The sequence below is a fragment of the Notolepis coatsorum genome, assembly GCF_963971535.1.
Source record: "Notolepis coatsorum genome assembly, chromosome: 17".
Lineage (NCBI taxonomy): Eukaryota > Metazoa > Chordata > Actinopteri > Aulopiformes > Paralepididae > Notolepis > Notolepis coatsorum.
The window spans coordinates 83,640,862-83,659,066 of NC_140181.1; the positions used below are offsets into that span (position 1 = coordinate 83,640,862).

Below are 18,205 nucleotides of genomic sequence, written 5' to 3' on the forward strand. Positions count from 1 at the left end.
TTTCCATGGTAGAGTGTTCGCGCTCACTTTGGTGTTGCGCGCGGAGGCGCTCTTGTTCCATGGAAGAATGTTCGCGCTCGCTAAGCGTCTGTGCTTGGAGTCGATCGCGTTCAGTGGAGGCTGCCAGGGTGGCGATAAATGTCTGCGCCAGCATCTTGTCCGCCTCGCTGGGGGAAGACACTGATGGAGGTGATCGGCTTCTGGCAGTGCTCGTTGGAGATCCGTTCTCCTGTCGCGCTCCGAGGAGGTCCATCTCCTGGGTGCGCGTCTCTTCTGGTGGTGGGTCGGGTTCCGTCCCTGGAGCGCTTTCTTTATCCTGGAGCTCTCCGGGGACTATCCCGTTGACGTTGGCGGGGGGTAAAGTCATGTCATGTCCCTCCTGGTCCCCCCCGTGAGCTTGGTCAGTTACGTTAGAACCCACTAGGGTCTCTACTGGCAGGGTCGCCTGGTCGGTAGGGTTTGACATACTTTTACTATCCGCTTTTTCCGCGTTTAACGTCTGTATAAAGCTAGGTAGTAGACTGGCAGTGTAGTCCTCTAGGTAAGGAGGTGGCTGCCGTCTGCACTGCGGGCGATCTAGCTTAGGAGAACCGTTTGTGGAGTGTTCATCGTTGGCCATGTCAATATTAATATTATATTAATATTACGCTAATTACCATCCGGCTCGAAGGACCAATTGTAACTGAGGGGTACAATTCCCTGACTGTATTGAATAAGTATGATATCATTAAACCACTACTGAGTTATGTACATTACTACTGGCCATACAGTACACATGTATATGAGATGAACACCCACACAATAACACGGCTTAACAAGAAAGTACTGTTTATAATATTTATTAGAAGAGCACCAAGATTATCTTACATTTATTAAGAATGAGAGTTGCGCTTGTAAGGCGAAGAATGTGCATGAATAGGTCAAGAGCGTAAGTCCATGAGCATATTACGAAGGGGATAATTAATACCACCTGTAGCATAAGAATTATATATGGTACACTAGTAGGTCAGCTGGAGATACTAAGGGGGTTCCCTCCGGTTGTAAGCCAGCAGGGGAGAGGATTTGTCGGTAGCAAAAGTCTGGATCAACGAGGAATAAGGAGACTCCAGGTACAGGAGACGGTGCAATAATCCCTTGATCCGTAGACAAAGCAACAGCTATTCTCCGGTATGCAGTGCCGCATGGGTGAAAGCTAGCCAGCCTCTGAGTCCTAGAGGCGGGCTCGACGGTGCTCCTCACAGGGTAAATCCCACACAGTAGTGGGGGTAGACGATTCTCTGCTCCAGCAGCCACAGGACCAAAGCATTATAATCCAGCCGAAAAGGGCTCTGTAGTCGTCGGTGTAGGTTATCCAGTGTACATATCCACACGGTTCTCGTCTAGGGCTCCTCGGATGACGGCACAAGGTTAGGCCGCCCAGCCTGGATAAGCACACTAGCTCGGTACGATGAAACGTTGGTAATGCTGGTCACTGTAGAACGGTAGCCGCACGATACACTATACATAATAGACTATTACTTAATAATAGAATAGGTCGAACTCGACGATACAGCGTGAAACTCTGACACTTCAGCTATCAATTCGCACGCGGTCTCAAGGCTCTATTTCGGGGCAAAACGGGCCCACTTCACAGCACGTTGTATCGTGGTGTGAGGCTTCAACTTGTTACTAAGATTAGACTACTGCTGTATCCACCTGCAACGTATTTATACGTAAGGTGAATAATCTAGTACCAGCCTTATTTCTGTCTCATATTACTGCGCAAAACCGGGCATGTTGAGACATGTCTTAGCGGTGACTTTGAACTAGACATTGGGGGTATGGCCGTGGCGCCTGGGGGGTCGCTGTCCAATAGGAGAACGAATATTATGGTCTGGCCTGTACTAGGTAAAGGGATATTCCGTGTATATGTACAAAGAATATACAAGGGATATCAGACGATATACAAATACTATACAATATATCTCAAGTAATAAATATATATATTCGGTTTAATCTGACCCTTTGTAACAAGTAGTATGCCAGTAATATACCAGTAGTATTCCAGTACTATACCAGTAATATACCAGTACTATACCAGTAGTATACCAGTAGTATTCCAGTATTATACCAGTAGTATACCAGTACTATACCAGTATATACCAGTACATTTCTGCATAAAGTCCATTTGAGTGGACATTTACGTAACTCCTTAAATAATTAACTAATTATTTTATGTCTGTCTATAATTATGCCAATGTCTATTTTGTGTCTACATCACTGCTAAAGCACTTTGGGCTGCAATGCTTGTATGAAAGGTGCTATATGAATAAAGTTTATTATTATTATTATTATTCCATGCTGGCGGAGACAATGGTTGCTATATGCAAAACAGTGTTGACATATGAGCGATGAATAAACAAAAATTTAGTAAATTGGTGTTGTATTAATGGACCTAGAAAAGTCGCAAAAACTGCAAAATATATATAAAACAGAGGTTATAAATGAAGAAGGGTTGCTGTTTCTCCCACGGTGGAGGGAGATGTTCTGTAGTAGCTTTTCACACACAACTTGTGTTAAACCATCTTTAATTCCATAAAACCGCCAATTGGACTGATCCTCTACAGATGGAGGCTTTGTGATGTTTCCCAACACCCCCCCAAGCTCTATTGGCTGCTAAACAACAGTACATTCCGTCTCACAGCATCATGTTTATGGAAAACAGTACTCCCTCATCTGGCTCTGATCACAAGCCAATTAGTGCCAGAAGACGACATACCATAAACATTCTGCCTAATGTATCCCCACCATAAATTCTAGTCTTATGTAACTGATTTAACCCAAAACATCAGTGTTAAAAACCTTAACCTCATTGGACCTCGCACCCTGCTTTAACCGCTGGATGCAGTGCAAGAAAAGATACCTACATGAACATCGTGCTTTTACTGAATTCCCAAACCACATGTTTTTACATGTTTAGAAATGATTAAAAAAAGCGATCAGAGGAGAATCTGTTGGATGTTTTTGACTATTTGAAAAAAATTATAGAATTTATTTTAGAGTCTAAAATCCTAAAATCTCAATTGACCTATCTCAAAGCTCTGCTCTCTTTTCTTTATCCTCCAATCAGAACTGTCAAAGTTGTGATTGGAGGATCAAGACAAGAGGGCAGGGCTTGAGATAGATTAAATTGGGGTAGAAGACTATAAAATCAGTAGCCACTTCCCTATTTCCATAATATGGCTTCATGTGTCACCAGAAGCCATCAAAATAACTGCTCATATTTCTTTTAACAATACACCAGCTAGCTATTCATATATCTCTACAGTAGTAATAATAATAATAATAATAATAATAATAATAATAATAATAATAATAATATTTAATTTGTAGTGCACTTTACATTTGGAACCAAATCTCAAAGTGCTACAGGGTAAAAACATGGGCAATTATAAAAACATACAAAAAAGGGATAAAACACATAAAGACATGTATAAAAGGTTAAAACTAAGAAAAACTTTGGTGAAGAGGTAAGTTTTTAGAGTCAGTGCGGTCTGTGGTGCTCTCAGGTAGTCAGGGAGGGCATTCCACAGGCGAGGAGCAGCCGAGCAGAAGGCCCGGTCGCCCATGGTGCAGAGCTTGGTCCTGCGGGGACGGAGGCGATTGGTGTTGGCACTGGCAGAGCGAAGGTTACGAGTGGAGGGTACTGGGGTGAGATCTTTGAGGTAGGGGGGGGGGGGCATTTCCGTGGATGCACTGATGGGTCAGAAAGGATATTTTGTTGGGCGGCTGATTGGCGCAGTGGGCAAGGGAACGTGACATTGAATGACTAATGATCTGATCACCTGACATCTAATGACTAATGACCTGACAGCACAACATGACGATACAGGATTTGAAAGAGTTTTAATACAGGCAGCCAGGATGTTTGCACAGTGCAGCAGTTTGATACACAATGTGCAACCATTTATACTGTACATCTCTAACCACTTTATACTGTACATCTCTAACCACTTCTTCTGGGAGTTAAAGGTGAGAAATCTGAAGCTCAAGACACGTAGGAAAACATATCTGTGGTATATTCAAAATGTATATAATTCTATGGTAAATTAATAAATGTATATAATTATATGGTATTCCCATGAATGGGTGAAGTGGGTTCTGACAGGACACTCTATAGCTTAGAGCTCCTCAGTCCCACCTACTGATTTAGTGGTTTATTTAAGACCTCCCCAATCTCTCTCTCTCTGACAGACACACTGACTGATGCTGCTATAGGGAGGTGTAGTCTGACGTCACTTTAGTTTCCCGCACGGTCCACCCATATAGGGATTTATCATTGGGAAAATGTATTATCAGCTATTGTAATAATTCTGCCTCATGAACATTGGCAAGCTTTCCATTTTTTTGCACAAAATTAGTTACCTTCTATCACTTCTAACATTATTGTTTAAGCATTTCTGGTTGAAATACGTAAGGGATAATGTATGGCTACGAGGTCATTGTCGCAAAATAATTGACCGACACGGAGTTTAAAATACAGAGGCGCCGCGCCGAGGTGTTTTAAACGTAGTGAAGGTCAATTATTTTGCGACAATGACCGAGTAGGCTATACATTATCCCGCTTATTACATGGCTAACTTACTAACAATATACCTAATTCATTTGACAAATCGCAGTTGTTCTGTGGCTCTGTCAGCCCAAATAAAGTGATTATTATTATCGCGGGCAGCCTCTGTTCTGGCTCCGCTGACACTCCGCTGTCAGTGCAACGCGGCAGGTGTGTCTGATTTGCTGCACTGATGTGGGCTTGATTGCCAACAGCTGCGCACTGCGGTCATTATTGAAAAAACAGTGGTCATTATTGAAAAATAATGACCGCTGTCGGGGGGCTGTTGACCAATCACAAGCAAGCATTTCGGCGAATGTGAAAACGCCATGTAATAAAATTACATAATCATTTTACCATTAATTGTAAATTGTTTCATGTTGAGCTATTGTGGATGAATACACACAGAAAGGTACACCATGCCAATGTTCATGCTTTATTTGTTTTAAACGAGACGATTTAGAAATGTGTCCATTGGAAATACATTGCCATTTCAAGCGAGGTGGACCGGCCGCCTGAATACTTTTACCAACGGATTTCCAGTTCCGCGTTCTGCGCTCTGATTGGCCACTGACATTTCTGGTCGCGCCAATTGTGTGACGGCAAGTTCTGCCACCGGTTAAGCTTAGGCACTCTTTCGAAGTTGGTTAAGGTTAGAGTTTGTCTTAGAGCAGGGCGATAGAACACCAGCCCTGATTCCAAACTCTAACCTTAACCAACTTCGAAAGAGTCGCCTAAGCTTAACCAGTGATAAACTAGGCGTTAGGTAGTTTGCTGTTCGAGGCGGAAATGGGCGCGTCGCGCGATTGGGCACACGTCACATGACCAGAAACGTCAGTGGCCAATCAGATCGCACCAGAAACGTCAGTGGCCAATCAGATCGCAGAACTGGAAATCCGTTGGTAAAATAGACACGGACCGGCCGGAAACAACAACGACGTAACCACTACACCTCCCTATACCTGAAGTAAGGTTCCCCCCCACCGCCTCCTTTGGTTCTACTGTGTATTGTATGAAACTCCTCAGTCCTCAGTGTACTCAGTCCTCCTGGAGGATTTGTTGCAGTGCTCCCTGCTGGTCAGTTTCAGTATGCTGCTGCTATGCTTTATCTTCTGGGTAATTTGTTGTACTTTGCAGCAGAGAACACCCACCCGCGAGTAGAATTATACCGCAGAGTAAAACTGTATTACCATTTACTGAATTAACAAACTGTCCTCAGAGAGGAACCAGGTCCCTGCAACTGTTTGAAGCTAGAAAGCTTCCTGAAAAGTTGTTACCGTTACACCGTTTAAAATGACATGGCCCTGCTATTTACAACATATTTACCAGTGATATTGCCGCTAGGCTTATGTTTGCTTCACAGCACCTCAAAAACGTTTTGTTTTGATTTACACAAGATACAATACAGGTAAGAATTACATATCATGTAATAGCACACCTTTAAAACAGTGCCCTGCCTACCTCCATGTCTTAGGCCCCAAAATAGCAGGGACCTCTTAACAGTACTTCTCTAATGCTGCTGCTGCTGCTGGGAAACTGACTATTGCTTAAGCACACAATGCTAGAGACTAGTTAGCAGCAAGGCTTATTCAGAGACTTTCAAAACAAATGCAACTAGCATCTGCTTAATGGGCAAGGCATGATTAACGCCACATGTTTTTATTTTCTTAACGAGGAACGACATGACAACCCTTTGTTATTAGACGACCACAACATGGCAAGAATCTGAGGATGACGTGTGCATTATGCTCGCATGACATTAACGCTCAAGAGACACGTGTGGTGAACATGGTGGTCTTCATTCAATAGATGTTCAATGATAATTATGACCTCAAAGGCTTCAGTAGCAAGTCATTCTAAGAGGTCCGTCTGTCTGTCATTAAAGGAGATGATAAAACTCTTGATGACAGGCGTGTTGGCAGGTTAAAAAAAAAAAAAAAAAAACCACAACCACAACCAACACGCAACAGCAGTCATATAACTGGGGACTGTACTTACTGTGTCTCCATTATGACATCAAACATGGTCTATTCCACAATGCAAAGTATATATCCCATATTTTGCTGTTGGCAAGCATCGGCACGAACATTTGCTATCAAACATTAGAGCCACTGTGTCAGCCAGCAAATGTGGTAGCTAGTCGGGGTTAATCAAAGATGGCCATAGCCATTTAGCTCGGGTTCGCTGCAAGCTTTGGTGGCTGACACTTGCCGAGTGACCTCAGTAACGGGGGCGACCATACTAAATATGTCTTTACATCTATGCTTACAATTCATAATAATCTAAAATGACAACAAAGTCCACTCAACACAATGACACATTAATACTGTTGATGTGAGGGTGTGAATGAGTAAATACAGCAACGACATGAGCAAAACTAAAAGACAATTCTATTATAAGATGTTATGTTACTTCCTCCAATACAAGGATTTACATAGAAGCTTCAGTGCACATACAGAATGGTTTCCAGTGCATAGAAAAGGAGTTCAGGACTGACTGGAGTAATCTCACTGGGCTCTCAGCTACCCACCCCAGTGTCCTGGAAACATACCCAAATACAATGACAAACACATGGCCAATTGTGACAAACGATTAAAAACAGATTTCAGTTTGATACTAGATTAGTTAACACAGTGCAGCTGGCTGAACACAGTGGTATACAGAAGAAAATAAAGAGTTGCATCACTGCGACAGTCTCGAAGATTAAAAACGCCAGATCTCAATCGTGACAAAAGCTAATCCAAATATAATTCATAACCTCTGTGACCAAAAAGAAAAATGTTCAAAAGAAACGAGGAAAATAAAACATTTAAAATCATGTTTAAAAAAAACAATAACAGTGGAAACAATTCCTCTTTAAAAACATGTGTTCTCTGGTTTCCCTAAAGCTCGTCTTCACTCCTCAAGTGGCTTCTTCTTTTTGACTGTGTGAGACAGAGAGAGATAGATATAGGGAGGGAGGGGGTGAGAGAGAGAGAGAGAGAGAGAGAGAGAGAGAGAGAGAGAGAGAGAGAGAGAGAGAGAGAGAGAGAGATAGAGAGAGAGAGAGATAGAGAGAGAGAGAGAGAGACATAGATAAAGAAATAGATGACAAAAGATACGGAGGCTAAGCCAAGTCTTTGTGGAGAAGAGTGTCTATGAGTGAGTTTCTGAGAGTCTTTTGTCTTCACAGGCCGGGTGGCTGCGTAGCCGCGCCGGTAGCTTTCTTCCTCCTCTTCAAGAGCAGCGGATTTGTCGAGTCTTCAATGGTTTTGATTTTGATTTGCTCATAGTCCACCCTCATGGTTGCCAGAGCACTCGTCATTTCCTCCTGATAAAACAACAGCGCCATTACCAAAACAAAAACAACCAAGCTGCAGTATAACACAATAACAACATCCTGGTTATGGACTTAATTTCCTCTCGATGATGACCACACACACACGACACGGTATGAGATCAAAGATACTACAAAATGCAAACACCATGAACTCTCACTCTCCATCCTATGTGTTGGTTTATTCATTCTCTTTAACACATTCGTGGCCAACCATGTATATATACGTGTTTCGGATCCAACGTTTGAGGGCCAACCACGTATATATACGTGGTAAGGTTGTTTTGGCTTTTATTCCATTGTAATATCCTACTCAATGTCACCGAGCGGCACTGCAGATTTACCCTACTCTTGGGATTCGGAAAAGTGCATTACCGGCCAGATCCTCGTCCTTTTCATCATGGGTGGACTTTTTTGTTAGCCTAAAGCTATGCCTGTAGCATGTAGCCTGGAATACGATTTGCGACGCTGAATTCAGTATGCAGTAAAGGAATATAGCATCAGCCAATGGACATATCGATCTACCAGATGGCGATCGATAACTGGGAAATCCTGTTTGGGATCCAACCGGCCCACGGTAAGAGCTTTTTCACGTAAATTACGGCCCGATCGGGCCTTGCTTTGATAGCCGACCAGCCGATCAGCGAATGAGGCTAATGCCGTTATTGGTCATCAATAATCAGAAACGACGTCCCCCGCCCCCCCCTTTCATGCATTCATGGTGGACCATGATACCGATAATATGCATTTTGAGTTTTAGTTCTAGCTTGTGTATAGCCGAAACGCCATTCGATTTGACGTTATTAGCTTAGCACCCTGTATCTCGCCTTCCAGGAAATACCCCAGAACATTGTGGTATATAGTTCATATTCACAACGCTATAAAATGGGAACGTATTGATGAAAAATGTATTTATTTAAGGCATATTGAAGGGACGGTTTATAGTGTCAATTGACAATGACAATGGACAGATAGCAATAGTATAAAGTATAGATTTAGCTCTACAAACAGCCTCACGCACAATGAAAGGTTGTTATGATAAACTGGCCTTATAGAGTGAGATTAGACGGATCCCAGTGGCCGCGAAAGTGTTAAGAGAATACAGCTAAGGCATACCGCTACTGTGCGTTTTGAAGGCTGTGGAAGCGAGAAACAAGGACTGCAAACTTTGAGTGGACAATGTCAAGAAGACAATCACGGCTTCTCGTGCCTCGTTAATTAGGTAAGTGTCATCTCTGCTTACCTTGACCTCCTCCCAGACGTCCTGCTCCTCCTGTAGCACGCGGCTGGTGTGAAGGGGGGTCTGTGGGACCTCCATCGACTGCTGTAGAAACAGGAGAGCACATGTGGGCATCCAAAGCATCTCAAAGACGACCGACAACAGATGGTCATGGTGGGTCATTGCGTTATAGTTATACAGTAAAGTGAAGTTCTGTATTTTTTTAATCCTATAACATAGGCCAAGCAGTAGTCAGTGTTGGGAAAGTTCACTTTCTACATGAACTAGTTCAGTTCACAAATCTTTAAATGAACTAGTTCAGTTCATAATTCAAAATCTTTAACTAAAGTTCATGGTTTCAAAAATGAAACAGTTTATAGTTATTTTTTCAATACGTTGCTTGCTGCGAGCTATTATTTGTCAAAACTATTGCCACAACCCATATAGAACCACAGACAGCAATCAGAATAGTGGCATTCTGTCTGTCTGTCTGTCTGTCTGTCGGTCGGTCGGTCGGTCGGTCGGTCGGTCGGTCGGTCGGTCGGTCTCTCTAATTCAATTGGCTTTATTGGCATGACGTACTTCTACATGTTGCCAAAGCAATATTAAACATAAAAATATATTACAAACAGATATAAGTACATACAAAATATCATCGTAAAATAAAACATCAAGTATTACGGCGTAAACATGTCAGGTGACTGTCACTCACTGTCCCTCAGTTTGTGGCAGGCAGCAACATATGCTGCTGCTAGCTCACAGCTTGTTGAGTCCTCCCCTAGTAGGACTGGTCGTTTTTCTGTATCTGGTAGTGCGAGAAAGCCTTTTTTTATTAATTCAATTTTTTTTTTAAATGTGTTTCTCTAATATATTTATATTTTTCACATTTGGTGAGGAAGTGCCACTCAGTTTCAGGCTCACTGAGGGTGCAATGACAGCACAGCCTTTGCTCTGCAGGAAGCCAGGTTTTCCTGTGCCTCCCCTTTTCAACAGCGAGGCTGTGCTCACTCAGTCTGTATTTTGTCAAGGTTCTTTTTAGTTGTTGATCAGTCACCATGCTCAAATAATCTGCTATGGTGTACTGTCGATTTAGAGCCAGATAGCACTGCATTTTGCTCTGTGCTTTTGTTTGTGTTTTCCAATAGGTGATGTAGTTTTGTTTTAGCTGTGTAGTAATTTGATTGATTCTGATTGGTGACGTGTTCTGTTCCTGAGGTGTGTTAAGAGAGCAGGTTTGTGGACTCAGCCTCAGGACCAGCTGGGTAAGGGGGTTCCTGATGCTCCTCAGCTCTTGGCACTGCAGGGCTTGATAATGGTACGAGAGGGGGTCACTTCGTTTTAGGTGTGTCCAAAAGTTAATTGCTCTTTTTTGTATTTTTAGTATTAGTGGGTAACGGCCTAATTCTGCCCTGCATGCATTGTTTGTAGTTTTCCTCTGGACATGTAGGATAATCTTACAGAACTCTGCATGCAGGGTCTCAATGGGGTGTTTGTCCCATTGGGTAAAGTCTTGTTTTGTAAGTGGACCCCACACCTCACTGCCATAGAGTGCAATTGGTTCAATAACACATTCAATTAATTTTAACCAGATTCGAATTGGTATTTCTGTTTGTATATTTCTTTTTATGGCATAGAAAGCCCGGCGTGCTTTCCCTCTCAGCTCATTGACTGCTTCCTTAAAATGTCCAGTTGAACTTAGTTTTAGGCCTAAATAGGTGTAATGTGTGCAGTACTCTACATGTTTTGTACCAATTGAGAACTTTGGTAGGACGTCCTGAGATCTGGATCTTTTTTGGAATATCATTATTTTGGTCTTTTTGGGGTTTACTGCCAGGGCCCAGGTCTGACAGTAATGCTCTAGCAGGTCCAGGCTGTAGGCCGTCTGCTGTGGGGGACAACACAACCAAGTCATCTGCAAAGAGCAGGCATTTCACTTCCCGATTGTGGAGACTTACACCAGGGGCAGAGGACTTTTCTAGTATATTAGCCAATTCATTAATATAGATATTGAAGAGTGCCGGGCTGAGGTTGCAGCCCTGACGAACGCCTTGCCCTTGGGTAAAGAATTCTGTTCTTTTTTTGCCAATTTTTCTCTCTCTCTCTCCACACGCGCAACACGCACACACCAAAACCTTTCGGTGTGTGTGCGCCCGTCCCAAATCTGGTACACTTTTGAATGAAGTTATACTGTGATAGAGCGTCGAGAATGAACGCACTCACAATTACGTTCATCTAGTGGAAATGCAGTACAGTATGTTCAGTTCACATTCGCCCAGTGATGTATTGAACACGTTCAGGTACATCACTGGTAGTAGTGAGCGGCAAGGGGCTGCTCACGTTGATCCAGGGATGGCTCATGAACTCCGCGATGCTTATTCTCTGGGTGGGCTCCGTTTTCAGCAGGTGGCGTATTAGCTGCTTGGCTGAAACAGAGACCCCACAAGAAATTGTGTACAAATCAGTCAAAGTCCACACAGCTTACGTCCAACATATCCTTGTTATCTCAACAAGATAATCATTGACATTTCCTTTTCTTTTCCATCAGCAGTTGAGTGAGTCATATTCCAGTGCTTCTAGCTGAAACCTCAATTCACTCGTATAGCTAGTAAAAACGCACATGCAGTGTTAATTATAAGGTGTTAGAGTCCCAGTGTTAATTATAAGGTGCTATGGTCCCAGTGTTAATTATAAGGTGCTATAGGGTCAAAGTGTTAATTATAAGGTGCTATGGTCCCAGTATTAATTATAAGGTGCTATAGGGTCAAAGTGTTAATTATAAGGTGCTATGGTCCCAGTGTTAATTATAAGGTGCTATAGGGTCAAAGTGTTAATTATAAGGTGCTATAGGATCCAAGTGTTAATTATAAGGTGCTATAGGGTCAAAGTGTTAATTATAAGGTGCTATGGTCCAAGTGTTAATTATAAGGTGCTATAGGGTCAAAGTGTTAATTATAAGGTGCTATGGTCCAAGTGTTAATTATAAGGTGCTATAGGGTCAAAGTGTTAATTATAAGGTGTTATAGGGTCAAAGTGTTAATTATAATGCGCTATAGGGTCAAAGTGTTAATTATAAGGTGCTATAGAATCCAAGTGTTAATTATAAGGTGCTATGGTCCCAGTGTTAATTATAAGGTGCTATAGGGTCAAAGTGTTAATTATAAGGTGCTATAGGGTCAAAGTGTTAATTATAAGGTGCTATGATCCAAGTGTTAATTATAAGGTGCTATAGGATCCAAGTGTTAATTATAAGGTGCTATGGTCCAAGTGTTAATAATAAGGTGCTATATGGTCCACGTCAAAACAATAAGAGCCACCGCATTATACATATAAATAAAATAAAAATAAAAAAAGGTTTTCATACTCCTAGGCCTACATCCTGTACATTTAACATGCCTCACTCACCTTCCTCAGAAACATCAGACCACTCAGGGTTGGGGAACTCGTACTGTCCGTTGCGGATTCGTCTCTTCATTCCGGGGGATATTGCCAGACCATGGTTAGAGTAGAATGGAGGATATCCGCAAAGCCTAGGGGGTAAGAGAAAAGCCTAATGAGCAGGAACACCATCGGCTGAGCGTCATTAGTAATCTAGAGTTCTAGGAAAGAAAGATTTTATAACATCACTAATACAACAGAGCTCAGACGTGCCCACGGCCCTCCTATTGATAGTTGTTCCTATGAGCTTGCGGCATCTGGTGATAATTACATAATTTCTATTGTAAAACTACAATAATTTCACTGTGCAACATACGTGTAGAACCCCACAGTTCCATATATGCGTTTTGTGCTTGTATAAAGCAGGAAAGGGTGATTAAAAACAGTGATGAGACACAAAACACCAATAACCGATTTTCACTACATTAATATATCCAACTGTTTTATGGCTGCAGATAATTGTGGGTTTCTAATTTGTACAGGAAAATCGTTGTAATATTTAGCTAATTATCACCAGAGGCTACAAGCATAGAGAACACACTTCCAGGAACAACGAGAGCAGGCATGTCTGAGCTCTGTTCAAAGTACTTTCAGCTGTTAGCATTTTACTTACAGAATATACATGATGACACCCAGAGACCACATATCACAGGATTTGTCGTACTTCTCTGGTCCAAGAACCTCTGGAGCTGCCATGGTGTCAAGAGAAGAGACAGATTTAATGCCAAAGACATTTCCCTGCTATCACACTATCCCATTGCAATGTGATCAGAACGTTTTGTGAATGGGGTGTTAGCTAGTCAAGATGAATATGGATTTAGCAGGGGTTTGGTTAATTAAAAGACAATTATTAGATATCATTAAATGAATAAAGATGTCATAATTTCACAAAATGTAATTTAAACACAGCTTGTCGTTTTCAATTAGGGCAAGTGTCATTTACCCCCCCCCCCCCCTCTCTCTCTCTCACATAACAGTAATGTGTTCTGTTTACATAGTGACATAATAGACTGTTTCACTGGAATTCTGTTGCTAGGGGACAGTTCCTCAGTCAACTATTGCATCAGCAAACATTGCAACAGGAAAGAAACGTGGGTCCTTACAGAATGTCATTGTTGTCACATTCTAACAGTCTATAGTGACATTCTAACCCACCAGAGACACCCGCTTCTTCAACTTCTCAACCAATAAAAGCCAACTGCCTTCATACCACGGTTATGTAATGGCCTGTGATTCCCCCACCAGTCTACAGGATGTGACTTCTTGGAACCCAGATAGGTCTGAGCCAGTAACAATAGTTTCCATATCCTATATAAGCGTCAGCGGGTTTTTAAACCCAGTCTGTGAAATCCCCGCAGGGAAGGCACTTAACATTAAGTCTGTCTCACGTTAACTCTCAAGGGGAACTACGCACAATTTCAGAATTCGTACATGTCCCTCCTCTGGTCTAAGACGGTACAGAAATATTAGTGAACATGAGCAACTCTCTCACGAACCCCCCTCCTCCCAAGAGTGCTAAAAAAGAGAGGCCAGGGGAATGTTCCGAGTTCATAGGCACATTTTCTGTTTCAGAACTGAGATCACTGCTATAGAATAAAGATAATTTGTATATAAAAAATAAAACAATAGTCTGTGGAGCAGCTCCAGACTCTATACTTGATGACATCACAAGTTTTACTTCTCTGGTTTCTGGCTTTGGGAGAGAGTATCTCATGTTCACAAATAACTTTCTTAACCTCTTAGGCCCTGGCCATTATTTTCAGAAGTCGCCTAAAAGTACATTCCCAGTGTCAGAAATATTGTGTCTGTTACTATGCTTGAGTAAATTGTAATGAACCAAAGGAGAATATAAATTCAAATCTTTTTCTTCTTCCATCTTGGTGAATAACACCATGCTAACATTGACCAGACGTGAACATTTTTGCCATTCGGACACATTTGCAATTTGAAATCTCCTCTTTCCAATGGCAGAGTTAAATCTGGATTTAGTACCACCAGGCGCCCGTTACAGGGCAGCAAAGACTATGAATGAAATCTACTGCAAGTACAGTTACTTTTGTATAATGTCCATAGCTCCGCCATTTTTGACTGGATTGCAATGTGGTTTTTTCCCTAGACGTTCACAGAAAGGTAAAGAAACAATATACATTTTATTTTATGGCAATAACATTCAGGTTTGTTCGACCCGTGAGATATAATCACGAAAATAACGTTAATATCTTTTTTCGCATCAAGCGGCTGCAACTTTGACTGTGGCTGGTGTGAGCTGGGTAGTGTAGTTTTAGGAAATTTCGACGTCCATCGAAAGCCCTGGGTCTCCTCTTTCTTAACACTTTGGTTGCCTAAGGTTAAATTAATGATATACCATAGATTGCCAGCGCTATTTGTCTATGGAGAAAGTCCCCTTCTTTGCAGGGCTATAACTTTTTAAATTCTATTGCTACATTGCCATTATTAGGGCCCATTCAAAGTCCTATATGTATTGTTCATTGTGTAGCAACGTTAAACTTTTTCATTCACATATTCATAGTAAAGTATGGTCTAATGTATAAGTATGTTTTCATCTCTTTCTGCAGCTTTCTCCAGAACGTGATATATAGCCCCAAATGCATTATATTGATGATGAAATACAGTTTGATGGCAATCAGCGCGATATAAAAAATTCCAACTAGACGTACTTCTAGAAGTTACTACACGTCATCTGATGTTGACCGGATGGGCGAGGGGGCGTTTATAATTCCGTGGGCAGCGTTATACCAATCATCTAATGTGGGTCAAATGTTGATAATATCAGTTATTATCGAAGACGGTAACGTTACACGCTGAAACTCACCCCAGTCTCCGCGCGCCGTTGGGCGATCATCGTCGAGTAGAAATTTTATCATTATGGGATATATTATTACCCGGTCCATCTCCAGCTTGTATAATGGTATATACGTCCAAATCATGTTGTTTATCGAGTTATTGGCAATCGATCGCTATGTAGAGTGACGAGCTAGAGTCACGGGACATGTACCGAGTGGCCGGAAGCAATACGGACGTCTAGCAAAACCTCTAGTGCGCTTCCTGTTAAGCGCTTGCGCCGATCGGCCACCAGATGGCGCTCCTGAACCGCCAGAGAGCTCAGTGGGTCCTGCTGGTGAATCTCAGGCCAGCGGAGGGACATTATGAATCCGATCGCAGATTTTTGAAATATTGATATAAAGACGACGTACAGCGTCCCCCGGCAACTTTAGCATGGCCAGCAAAGACGTCTAAAGACGGCTCCCGGCACCCAAAGTGTTAAGACTACAACGATTTCATGACGGCGTCATTTCCTTGCGTCTAAATCATCCGGTTTCCAATGCAATGCGCAGAGATTTTTTACAAGCTCATATTTCGCTAATAACACTTAAAACCATTGGTAAACAAATGTAGTGCTGAAAATATACACTTCGAGTGCTGTTTTGATAGGGTTAGGGTCTTTACTCATGGCTACATTTGAAAAAGAAACGCAACATTACTTAATACGGACTGTATTTATCTATGACGTGAAATAAATCTTGGTTCTGGTGTCATGGAAATAACATACTAGAAGAATTTTTATTTGAGTGGTTCCTGTTTAAAATGTATTGAAATGTTTATTTGAAAAGCTGTTTTATTCATATGATATTGCAATAGGTTATGTAATTGGCACCCCAACCAGGTTAAATGACCAAAAACATTAAATGATCTTTATAAACACCGTCCTTTAGAGGTGGTTTATCTATCAACATCCTGCCTCAGGGCTGGAGGACATGTATCGAGAACGCATTGAAGTCACACAGCAAGCAAAAGTATCAGGCCTGATCATGTTCCTTTTCAGGAATAGATTGTGATGTTGTAGTTGAACAGTAGTCCTTTTCATAGAGAGAGAGCAATTGCAAAGTAAAGTAACATGCAGCTATGCGACTCCAGCCAGGTGTCCTCACCAACATAGTAAGGGGTGTAGCACGGTGTAGCCAGAGAGTTGAGTGTGGTGATTTCTTTGGCAAACCCAAAGTCTGTCAACTTGAGGAGGGCATCTGGCCTCTTGGAGGTGTAAAGAAGGTTCTCCGGCTGGAAGAGACAGAATAATGAGTCATTGTTATTAATCAACTGTAGATGTCAAATGTAAAATAAACTCATTAGGATTCTGGCAAGTAAAGTTATTTGGCAACTCTGATGCTACATTCAGACAATGGAGATTTCAAAAACATCACTCTGGTCGGTCAAGAGGTGTGGCATCCTCTGTTCAGTCTACTTCACATTGTATTTCTGACTAGAGGAAGGACAATGTCAGTCCTTTAAAAGGAACACACCGATATTATGGGAAGCACACTTACCGTATTCCCCCAGAGTCAGACAAGAAGACAGACACCAATGTCCTCTCTGTGCGTTCAGTAGAAATCTATCCGGCTGCACGCTAGCCTAGCTTAGCATGAATGAATGGAAGTGAATACAAATCAGCTAGCCTAAATTAAAACTCCGGGAGAGGTGTTTTTGGCAGACCGCTAGGCAAGCTGATCCGTATCCGCTTCCATTAATTTGTGCTAAGCTATGCTAGCATGCAGACGGATAGCTTTCTACTGACGACGCAAAGAGTAAATTGGTGTCTATCTTTTTCTCTGACTCTGGAGTACACGGTAAACACATTTCCCATAATGTTGGCGTTTTTACAGGCTCAACATGTGTTTTTTTGCGGATGTTGAGCGGGGACACCAAAACATAAACATCAAGACTGCACATTCTGCTGTCGCCGTCAACATTGCCTTTGGTAGATTTTGCCGGCATCCGTCTTGCCTACCGTCTATGGCCATAGTCTGAAGAGAAGTCTTACCTACCATATACTGCCGAGAGGTCTTACCTATGTCTACTGCGATAGTCTGAAGAGAAGTCTTGTTTACCGTCTATGGCCATTGTCTGAAGAGAAGTCTTGCCTACCGTCTACTGCCATAGTCTAAAGAGAAGTCTTACCTACCGTCTACGGCCATAGTCTGAAGAGAAGTCTTGTTTACTGTCTACTGCCATAGTCTGAAGAGAAGTCTTGTTTACAGTCTACTGCCATAGTCTGAAGAGAAGTCTTATTTACTGTCTACTGCCATAGTCTGAAGAGAAGTCTTGTTTACGGTCTACTGCCATAGTCTGAAGAGAGGTCTTGTTTACGGTCTACTGCCATAGTCTGAAGAGAAGTCTTATTTACTGTCTACTGCCATAGTCTGAAGAGAAGTCTTGTTTACGGTCTACTGCCATAGTCTGAAGAGAAGTCTTGTCTAGTGTCTACGGCCATAGTCTGAAGAGAAGTCTTGCCTACCATCTACTGACATAGTCTGAAGAGAAGTCTTGCCTAGTGTCTACTTCCATAGTCAGAAGAGGTATTGTCTAGTGTCTACTGCCATAGTCTGAAGAGAAGTCTTGTCTAGTGTCTACTCCCATAGTCTGAAGAGAAGTCTTGTCTAGTGTCTACGGCCATAGTCTGAAGAGAAGTCTTGCCTACCATCTACTGACATAGTCTGAAGAGAAGTCTTGCCTAGTGTCTACTTCCATAGTCAGAAGAGGTATTGTCTAGTGTCTACTGCCATAGTCTGAAGAGAAGTCTTGTCTAGTGTCTACTGCCATAGTCTGAAGAGAAGTCTCGTCTAGTGTCTAC

At 42.1% G+C, this 18,205-nt stretch overlaps 1 protein-coding gene across 2 annotated transcripts in view; it reads right to left on the reverse strand.

Moving 5' to 3' along the window:
• Positions 1-4,575: 4,575 nt before the first annotated feature.
• The window catches only part of LOC311244588 (MAP kinase-activated protein kinase 2-like), a 51,757-nt gene continuing 38,127 nt past the window's right edge, over positions 4,576-18,205 (reverse strand). The window contains exons 5-10 of one of the 2 annotated variants that reach the window (XM_084334178.1): positions 16,509-16,635; positions 13,172-13,247; positions 12,526-12,650; positions 11,461-11,546; positions 9,148-9,225; positions 4,576-7,898 (exon numbers count right to left, since the gene is read on the reverse strand). In XM_084334178.1, coding sequence (XP_084190304.1) covers positions 7,755-7,898; positions 9,148-9,225; positions 11,461-11,546; positions 12,526-12,650; positions 13,172-13,247; positions 16,509-16,635 — 636 coding nt within the window. In that variant the 3' untranslated portion in view covers positions 4,576-7,754. Of the gene's footprint in view, positions 7,899-9,147; positions 9,229-11,460; positions 11,547-12,525; positions 12,651-13,171; positions 13,248-16,508; positions 16,636-18,205 lie in introns of both variants that reach the window. The other variant, XM_084334177.1, reaches the window with a different exon arrangement.